This window comes from Arachis hypogaea, chromosome 8 (genome assembly GCF_003086295.3).
Source record: "Arachis hypogaea cultivar Tifrunner chromosome 8, arahy.Tifrunner.gnm2.J5K5, whole genome shotgun sequence".
Classification (NCBI taxonomy): Eukaryota; Viridiplantae; Streptophyta; class Magnoliopsida; order Fabales; family Fabaceae; genus Arachis; species Arachis hypogaea.
Genome location: NC_092043.1, coordinates 41,942,869 through 41,954,135, shown reverse-complemented (window position 1 = coordinate 41,954,135; position 11,267 = coordinate 41,942,869). Strand labels below are relative to the sequence as shown.

At 30.4% G+C, this 11,267-nt stretch overlaps 1 protein-coding gene across 1 annotated transcript; it reads left to right on the top strand.

The window, feature by feature from the left end:
- Nucleotides 1–2,736: 2,736 nt before the first annotated feature.
- LOC112707546 (MLP-like protein 43) lies at nt 2,737–4,436 on the top strand. Its single transcript, XM_025759309.3, has 2 exons — nt 2,737–3,082; nt 3,897–4,436. Exons 1-2 carry the CDS (start codon nt 2,893–2,895, stop codon nt 4,166–4,168), a joined length of 462 nt encoding a protein of 153 aa, XP_025615094.1. The 5' UTR covers nt 2,737–2,892; the 3' UTR covers nt 4,169–4,436.
- Nucleotides 4,437–11,267: the final 6,831 nt, after the last annotated feature.

Genomic DNA, 11,267 nt, shown 5'->3' with positions numbered 1-11,267 from the left:
TTTTTTATCACAAAAAATAACTATTTACTTGTAAACCAACTCATTATCAAACTAGACTCGGACTTCAAATTTGAGCCCGACATGCATCTTCTCAATTTTGTCTACTAGCTCTGATGCTACTTTGGACCCACGTCTTTATCATTATCCGAATGCTACCTCTGCTGTCTCACTTCTCTAACTCAGACCCTTCATTAAAATCCATCAGATCGATCATCTCAAACTTTTGTGATAACATCAACAAAACCATCAATTTAATTATAAAATATTACGTGTAAATCAACAAATAATTTAATTATTTTATATTTATATATAAATATATATTATTTAATTTATTCTAAATATATATTTATAATTAATTTTAATAATTAATTTTGATGTGTATTTATCACAGTTCTTCAATTATTTGGCGGTAATATATATCGACAAAGAAACGGTTGGTCTTACCCATAACACCGATGCATGTTCAGTCGGTAGGGGTGATCATATGGTAAAAAACAACCATACTAGGAATCAATTCTATATAAGCCAAGAATCAGTTAACTAGTAATCGGATGTTGCTACTAATAGGCACACGGATATTTCTTTTTCTTATAAATTGGATGGTTTTGGATATGATTTCTATGTTTCATGTGTTACGCATTAATAAAATATAATTAATTATATGAAATCAACTAATAAATAATCAAAGTATCTGTTCCGTGATTCTCTCCTAACACTAACGTGGTCGACAATAATTTAACAAACAAATTAAATTATAAATTAATAAAACTAATTATAATTAATTATGTTGTTCTATTCTTGGCTGATTATTAGTTGGTTCCATATACTTTTCCGGTAAAAAAATAAAGCAAAGTGCATTAAGTACCACATGGTGGCAACAAAAGAGTAGGTTAAATTATTGGAGCAGAGAACGCGATATTTTATTAACTAATAATAAATTAAAAATATTATTTAAATATTAAAATTAATTATTATATATTTATATATAAATATATATAATTTAATTTAATTTTAATATATATTTTATATTAATAACTAATTTTAGTGAATAATTTTATTTTATATCCTGTATGATTCATAATAAATATATGTAAAGCCAATTTAATTTGGTATGTATTAGCTTGTGGGTATTATTGCATGAACCGGCCTAATCCTACCGTAATATACTAATATTTGGCATCTTGATTATTTTATTGGGTATTGGCAAACGAAACCTGAATCTCAGAAAAAGAAAGGTTCTAAGTTTAGCAATAAATAAGCATTATGTATGTCTTTGGGTCGGAGATATGTTCACGCACGTCTGAGTTAATTCTCATTCAGCCGATCGCAAACGGAAAAGTAGTTCGTCTCATTTTGTCAAAAGTCTGTTATTTAGCAGATTGATTCATTTTATTCTGTCTAGTGAGTTAGCTTGGAATTTTTTTCGCCTTTGATAGATTGATGGACTAATTTTTTATAAATGATTAAATATCAAATAATATATATAATTTCACAATTATTTTAATAAATATATAATTTTTAAAGACATAAAAAATAATATTTTTAAAATTTATAAATATTAAAGTATTTATGATTATAAATATGTAATAAATATAATTATAAATTAAATTTTTTAAAATAAAATAATAAAATTAATATTATCCAAATCAAAATAAATATTATTCAAAATATATAATTAAATATTTTTAAGTTTATAATTAATCAAAAATAAAATATAATCTAAAATATAATTTAAAAAATATCTTTAATTATTATCTCTATTTTTTATAAATAAATAATATTATAAAAATTTATAAAAAAAACAATCTTGACCATAAAAATGTCTGGTCTGCATCAAAAAAGTCTGTCTTATTTTATTAAAATTTGTCAAAATTTACAGATTAGACAATACGAATTAGAGAGAATTTTTAAATTTTACAATTTTAAATTTCTAGTTCAAACCTACTTTTTTTTTTACAAATTATATAAATCGGTCCAATAAATTTTGGCCTATTTGTTATTTCTAACCATTTAGAGATTTAAAAAATAAAAAAAAATTAAGAGTCTAAACCTGCATGTCAGCGATAATAATGAACCCATTTGATAGGACTGCCTATTTTTATGGATCATCTATATACAGATAGAAATGATTATTAAGAGATTTTTATATATTTCATGGATTAAACTAAGAAATAGAGTGATATTATCCATTAAATTTAAAAAAAATAAATAAAAGATAAAAATAAAAAGTGGATGAATGATGGGAGGAGGAAAAGAATCAAACGTTTCATGTACTTAGGACAAAAAAAAAAAAAAAATACAATTTCTTACGTGTACTATTGTTCGTTGGTTTCAACTTAAGTTAACTATATGCATCAATAATTTAAGGTTAATAATAAATTTTTAAATAAGATATAAATTTTTTATTAATTAATTTTTAATTTGTTGTATTAAAAAAGATCGTAAATTTTTTTTTTGTGATAAAATTTATTATAGAAATTTTTGGAAGTCAGTAATTTTAATATTTTTATTATTATTTAATCAATATAAATATTAAATTATTTTTAATAAATAAATTTAATTAATTTATGTATATAAATTTTAAAAAATATGAATATAAATTATATTATTTTATATGTACAAAATTTTGATAATATAATATAAATTATATATTTTTTATATATAAAATATCTATAAATATAAATATAAATTATTTTTAATTAATTAAATACTAATAAAAAATAATAATATTTCCTTATTATTTAAACTAATCAGCAATAATATTAATTGCGGTGAGCTATTTGATAATATAGTGGAGGCTTTTATTTCTATATAAAGTCCTACAAGGTTGAATGCTCTATTTCCTATGCATCTCTGTTCTAGTGTTAATTTGTTCCTACTTCATATTAAGAGATGGCACTAACGGGTAAGCTTAGCACTGAAATTGCAATCCAGTCACCTTCTGCAAAGTTCTTTGATTTCTTGGCAAAGAAACTCCACGATGTTCAAAACGTCTGTGAAAGAGTGCACGCCACCAAGCTGCATGAAGGTGATGACTGGCACTCTGTCGGTGGTTCGGTCAAACACTGGACTTATGTCATAGGTAATAACACACTTCTTGTTCTAATTTCTTTGTTGGTATTGATGGCTTGTTTTCAAATACATACTAAGTTTTTTTTTTCTCTCGGTTCATTAGATTGTGTTTAATAATGATATTGATCGGGACTAGAAAGAGATTTAGTTATAATTATAATTACAAAAAAAATTAACATACTTCTCAATATTTTAAAGACAAACGCGTATTCTTTTTGGTTGTTATTACTTTATAATAAGCATAAAAATTTAGAGCGCGAGGAAGGTAGGACCCAAATGGAAGCAAACATTTTTAGGATCTTATACTATTTTTACACTCATATTTCATCTAAAAATTTACATGTATTCCGAAAAAAGCTGGTAGTAACTTAAAAAAAACAAAGGTCATAACTTGAAAAACAAAAATATGAATTTTTTTTTTAAATAAAATTGATATGTTATGTAGAAAAAGATGAAATAATAATAATAATAATAATAATAATAATAATAATAATAATAATAATAATGATGATGATGATGATGATGATGATGATGATAATGATAGTGGTAATGATAATAATAATGATGATAATGATAATGATGATAATGATGGGGAGGAGATGCTGTGAAATGAAGAAGATCGATGAATTGAAAAAGAAAAAAACTTAAGAGAAAAGACCACAAGAGAGAAAATGAATAGGTGTAAAGATATGGTTATAAAATTTGGGTTCACATGTAAATAGTTTATTTTCCTAATATTTTATCTACATTGACCTTTTTATTAAGAGTAAAATTATATTTAATCTTATATTTTTTTCTTTTTTTTATTTAAATTTATTGAAAAGATGGTAAAGTAACTAGATGTAAAGAGACTATTAAAAGCATTGATGAGGAGAAGAAGACAGTCGTATACAAACTCTTTGATGAAGATATCGATCAACACTATAAGGCCTTTAAGCTTATCTTGCAAGTGATTGAGAACAATGATGGAGGTGCTTCGGTTAAATGGACATTTGAATATGAGAAGCTCAATGATGATGTTGAAGCTCCATATGGCTACATGGAATACTTTGACAAATTTACTAAAGACATCGATGCTCATCTTCTCGAGGCATAAGCTGCGACATCGATCAATAATTAAGTAGAAAAGGTGTTTGGGAATAATTAAGTTAATAAAGTGTGTATTTATTTAATTAAACTGCGTGAATTTAATCATGAAGAATAATATAGATGCATGTTTGCATCGTCTGCTATCCTTCGTTTGAGTGGATTAATAATTGATTTGGATATGTTTATGTTAGTGTTGAATCTTTTCTTCTTGATTGCACTTATGTATGTGTATGTAAAAAATTTCATGTAACAGTAATACAAATAAAAATTAGATATTCTCATGCTTTCTATTTTGGAAAAATTATCATATAGTAGGATTCATTACTATGAACTAATTCATAAACTTAAATAATATAATAAAAAATATTAAGTTTAATATTAAATTTAATCATGAAAGATTACTATATTAACAAATCTAATAATAAAAAGATTAAAATTAATTATATCTATAAAAGATGAGTTTTACAAGACAAAACTGTCCAAACTTAAAAAATTATTCAAAGTTCTCAAACTACCTCCCTTAACCTTACTTAACCATTTTCAAATTCTAACCCTACTCAACCTTCAATTTCTACTTCTTAACCACCACCACTTCAATATCCTTTAATTTTACCACCTCCAACCTTTCTTAGATTTGCCAAGGGAATCATCAAAGGAGAATTGGACCTTGAAAAAAACACGCAGCTTTTTTTATCTATTCAGATCTCTTTAACTCACGATATTGTTTTTTAATTTGTACTTTGTCTACCTTCTTTAAATAAGGACACTGGGAATCTATTTGTTGGTGGATCATCCGATAATCTTAACTATCTTTCTAACCGTGTCTTTTTTGCTATCTCTGATTCTAATTTCTAATGAATCCTACATCGATATTAACTCGTTACCATCAATGACAAAGCTGTTAATTTTTCAAGAGAAAAGTTAGAAATTAAGAATGGAATAGGGTTAGAGTTTGGAGATGGTTAGGTTATATTAGGTTAGCAGGGATAATTTAAAAATTTTGAATAAATTTTTATGATTCGGATAATTTTATAAAGTAGAATCCATTTATGTGGGTACAATTTAATTTTAATTTATGGTCAAATTTATTAGCGTCATAATTTATAATTTGATAGTTAGTTTTGACACTTTACTAAAAAATATTTAGATATCACTTAATATAATATTTAAAACTAAATATTTTTTATATTTAAAATTTGATACTATCACTTGTTTACATCAATAATTAAAATTTGAACTTTATCACTATTTTGTTTAAATCACTACAAAGGAAACGAAAAATAGCGGCGATTTTTTTGTTATTTGCGGCAGTTTTAAATCGTCGCAAAATCTAATTCCAGCGGTTTGTTAACCTCCCTTGTTTGTGTGGGCAGTAGATTTTACGGTGATTTTCAGCAACCGCTGGTATAACCGTCATAATTAGATGATTGATTTTGCAATCGTTGTAAAACTGTCGCTATTTCTTTTACTAATTTTTTTTAAAAAAATTGCTGCGGTTTCAAACCGCCGCAACTTTAATAGGTGCTTTTTTTAAAAAAAAAAATATTGTGGCGATTTTCATACCGCAACAATTTTTTACATTATATTAAAAAAAATAATTGCTAAACTACAATTTGTTGTACCATTTTTCTTTACTACAACTTATTTTCCTTACATTATAAATTTTGTTCCCTATGTTTATATGAACATTATCATCAACTTTAATGTAAAAATCAGCATCCCATAAGTTAACAGCAATTACAAAGTAGGTCTTTGTCTTTGCTGATAATTCAAGATATTCTTTAACATGATCCTGCAAAATCAAACCATAAATAGTTTTTTACACAATCTGCTAGTTTTTCATTTAGAAATTGAATCATGATATAAGAAAATGAGATTAGGGGCGTGGAGGAAAAAATAAAAATGTGACAAAAGAGTCACATTATTTACCAGCCTCAAGAAATCTCCATGCTTCTTATCTTCTGCTTCTATAGCTCTGTCTAAGATACCACCTGATGTAGCACTGGAGAAAGAGGAGAATAAAGGAATTAGAAGAAAGCTTCAATTTACAATTCATTTATTATAATTATGAACACGTATCCAATGAAAACATAGGATTGTTGGCTCTATAAACATCTAGACTAGTTCAAATTAGATGATCTAATGTATGCATTTCTCTTCCTATGACCAATTACAAAATCATAGAAATTATAAAAGAGAAATGAAGTAAAATTTACTAAAGTCACTGCACTAATCAACTAGTACAAAATTCATATTCTACAATACATCATTTACATAAATCAACCAAAGAGAGACAAAATAAACCCAGCTACTTATACATAAAATTTAATCCCAGACTCATAGTCATATATAAACTATTATAACAATACTAAACAGCAAAAATTTGTAAAAAATGTTCTAACAATGCAAATTAAAACCTGGTTTAGATATTGAATGGAAAAAGCTAGATAGATTCTCTATTAAGAGACTGGAGGCGACACAAGTAGGAACGATTGTGAAAGAACCCAAGGAACGAGTAGATAAGGCAGGTTCATGAACATCCTCAGGCAGCATTACATGTTCAAATCCTGCAGCAGCATATGCCATATCCCTAGCAAGCTCAGTTTGAAATCACCTAAATTTAAAAATATACAAACATGAAAGAAAAACTTCATAGATGCTTTTGCTAAAGTGCATCTAACTCTTAATAAACTTGCAAACATTTAACATATAATAGCAAGATAGGAAGCAAGTCTAAATACAGTATTACAAGTGTAATGACCACCAAGCCTTTTAATAACTGACACAATTTTGTCAACCAAAACCATAACAATTACCCTTCAAATCCCTCTTATTTTCTAGGATTACAAACTCAAACAAATTGCTATATAATTTGGGGCACTTCACAATGTGTATTATTGAAGTATTTGAAGTATTTATGTGCATGATCAAATAAAATGTTAAGAAAGATCACCTTTCAACAGTTGTTCCAGTGAAAATGATGGGAATATATCAAGAATACTTCCAAGCACTAAATCTTTCATCAAGCCTGTGTGTTTTATTCAAATCTTTAAGAATCAAAGCTTCCCATAACTAACAAAAGTCTTTTTTGAATTCTGCATCCAAGTCCCTGTAAAATTAAGTCCTATTGCAATTTATAAACTAAAATAAGAACTTATTAATTACTATAAGTATGATTGAAGGAAGTTGGCTACTAATGATTAAAAGAAAAAGTTATAAATGTGTTCATTATGATGATACCTATTGATGATTGGATTTGTTTAATCAGATAAACTCACTTCAGAGACAGAAAACTTGATACAATAAATCTGAAACACCAAATGAAACAATTAAATGAATTAAGAGATATGTGCTGCTCACAAGCATGGTTAATACTTAGTACACTAACAAACAAGAAATTATTGACACGTATAAAGCTTAAACCAAATTCCAAAGTCGAAACCAATAGCATTCATGGATTTGTGAGGTGTGTAGGAATAAACTAAAATTCGAATAAGAATTATATCCTTCCCTGAAAGAACAACTAGAATATACTAAAAACTAGATAATCCTCCTTAGATAGATCACAACAAAAGTAAAAGTAGGCATGTAGCAAGTTATTATAAGACTAACAATAACTTGAATTCACATAGCATTTAGAATAATCTAAAACTAATCATATGATGAATTTGATCCCAACAAAGCACAAGTCTTACTTTCTCCTTGTTAAAGAGAGATGTTTATGTATTAAAATTGAGCACTAAAAGAGCATGAAACTATAATTTCAGTTCATGATTCACCTATGAAAGGTTTTGGGCCATGCATAGGCCTTACCTGTTTCTTTACCTCCCTCAAAAATAAAGGTGGAAATGTGTGACCTTATCAATCTGAAATAAATGTATAAATCAAAACTGAAATATAATAACAATGAGCATAAGCAGATTGCCAGTTAAAAGGTTTATGATCTACCAATAATCATCTTTTAAAAAGATACCTTTGTTCATCTTCTGCTTTAACAGAAAGCATATAGCCTAAAAGATTTTGAATCTTCTCCTTGAATACAAGAGACACTTCAGCAACATAGCTGGAAAATGTAAGAAAAAATAAAGTTTAAGACACAAACTTTTAGTGAAAATAACTTCGGAAAAATTCACACATTCATATCATAACGCATTCTTTGCATCGAATATAATCACAAAACAATAGCAGCAGATAATACAATGGTAGTAAGAATGTAGGACTATACCTCCCAATAATCATAACAGATGCAAGTAAATCATCCCCTTTCTTTTGTCCATGTTCCTGTGCAACTTCACCATTATATTTTGCTAAAACGTATTAATTACTGAAATTATGTAGAGTTACTAGGTATCAACATACCTTTGCATCTTCTAAATACTCAGTTGTCTCATTAAGTTGGTGAATCAGCTTTGTCAAGGTGCCTTCATCAAGCAGGTTCCTTACAAAAGAATACCAGTTGATAGTTACTTAAATGCCTTGTAATCCTAACCACATGTGTTCTGGCCAACCTAAACTCAGTATTTCAGCCTAAAACTTTTAAGGAGATAAAAGACAATTGTGATAATGAGAGTAATTAGAAGAAACTAGCCACTTGCCAAAAAAATAAATAAATCCATAGAAACAAGGACTAGCACGAGGGAACATTACCTAACAAATAATGTATGTTATTACCATCAAATTTGTTTAAAGCAACACAATAATTAAGTGAAAAATGTGGTAAGCCTGTCTGCTACAAAATGTTTCATATTATATGAAAGGCTGAAAAAGTTGGGTTGAGACAATGAGACCTGAGAGGTGAGAATAAAAGGGCATGGATAAAAAAGTGAGTATGGGATGTAATGCGAATGCTACGAACTTCATTTGTTTGAATCAGATCAGGACAAGAAAGAAACTATTTGGATGCTTAGATTTATGAAGCTTTTCCCCTTTTGGTGCTGCAACACCAAAAGCAATAATATCTATTGCGCCAGAACTTAACCTCATAACAAATCCAAAAGAAAAATTTTAAAAATAAAAGTATCTAGATTCTTTGTATCTAAAATTCAGGACTTCAGTATCTCATTTGCTATAATACTCATTGAACATTCAGGAAAGCTGCTTTGAAGATAAACAAAGAATGCAAACAACAATTGATAAGAAATTGTCAACCAACCATTGAATTGAATTTTACTAACCAAATAGAATTAGGGACAGATAACCGAACATAATTATGTTAATTGCACTAATTGCGTATACAAATAGTTCTCACCTGTATGAATCCAAAATGACTTCTTTCTCTGATGAACAAAGTAAAAGAGAGGCAAGGAATACAAACAAAAAAAGGTACTAATATACCATATTTATCATTATATGCAGCAACAACCTTATGCATATGATCTAGAGCCTACAACAATTCCAAAGATAGAATATTACATGGGGCACATGCTGCGGAAAACATGATGAGAAATCTAGAATACTTATAAATGAAATTCCAACTGAAATAAGTGATGCAAAATTCTAAAATATCAACTAGGAACTATATGACATAGTTCAATAAACAGAAATTACAATAAATATTATTCATGCTAATTTCAGAAGAGTTTCACTTTATATCCATTATAGCCCCTGTAAAGAAGAACCAAATATTACAAAAACACAACAGTAACCAGTAACACTGGAATGCATCACTTTAACATTAACAGAGTTAAGAAAAAAAATCGTATTAAGCATAATAGTGGATGAACCAAGCTGTTTGGTTGGTTGGTTACCGGACGATTCGGGTGGAGGTTTGAGATGGTGGGGACGCCTTGTTTTAACCGGGCTGCCGAGCTCTTGTTGTGGAGAGGGGGGTGTCACCTGCAAAGACACTCCGACGCTCTAGTCAGTTAGTGTGCAGGCGAGGAATAGACAGGTGGAATGTGTGACGTACCTTGGGGGAGGGGTAGGACCCTCCCCTTATATACTATGTCAGAAGTGGGTCCCACAAGGGTAGAACCCACCTTCCTCGAAGTTTTCCTGTACAGCTGTGGCGGCCAGCTGTCCTGGACGCGCGTTCGGGTCGGATATGAGTGCCTCACATCCGACCGTTCCGGTCGGGTGGTTAGTGTGTCGGGTCGGCCCAGGTTCCCTTTGGGCCAGGCCGTAACAGTGCCCCCAACGCGTCAGCAATAGTCGCGTGGGCTGTTGGTGGCGTGTTATCTCTGATCTCATGCGTTGTCGCCAGGTCGTCCGTCCGTGGAGGGGACGTGCCTCTTGCGCGCGTGCCTGTTTGTTGCTGGGGCGATCTTTCATTGCCTCGTTCTTCGTGCCGAGCATTAAATGCTCATAATGGGTTTAAAACCCTTCGTGCAAAGACTAATATACCCGGCCTAGGCTTTTGTGCTCCTTTTGGTGGTAGTTTTAAAACAGTTTTGTGATGCCTTTGGTGTTCATTTGGCGTTTATCTTTTCGTTTCCAATCTAGCTATCCCCATCTTCTTCTCCCTCAGCAGTTCAGGGTGTTGCTCTTGTTCTTCCTTTCAAATTTTTGCAATCAATACAGGTAATTATGCATCCTTTTTACCCTCTTTTTGTTGTTCTTTTGCTTCTGCCGTTGCTTCCTTTTCATGCATGCTGTTTGTTTAATTTTGCATGATGGTCGACCCTTGGCCTCAAGTAGGTGCGTTTGGGGGAGGTTACCATTCTAGGGTGGATTTTGTTTGGGTTTTACCTTTTAGCCGTGTTTAGTTTTAGTTGCAGAATAGGTTGAGTTTAGTTTCTGCGTTCACTCCGAGCACCCGACCTCTTAGACTAACTGGGTGGTACCCCCATATAGGTATGGCTCGCATCGCCTCCCGAGCTTCCCCTTCCCCCGCGGCGTACGACCCCTACGCCTGGGTGGTTTCCGATCTAAAGGACTCCCCCAACCAAATGGGCGAGGAGGAGCTCACTGAGTTCCGTCAAAACGGGCACTTGTGCGGCGGAACCGACGAGGAGTCTAACTATGACGTCTTCGTCCCGGCTCCCCACGAGCGATTGTACGAGATCAACTTCAGTGCTCCCCGAGTTGCTGACTGGATTTCGTTTTATAAATCCATGTTTACGCAAGTGGGGGTTCGTATTCCTTTCTCTGCCTTCCAAATGGCGCTC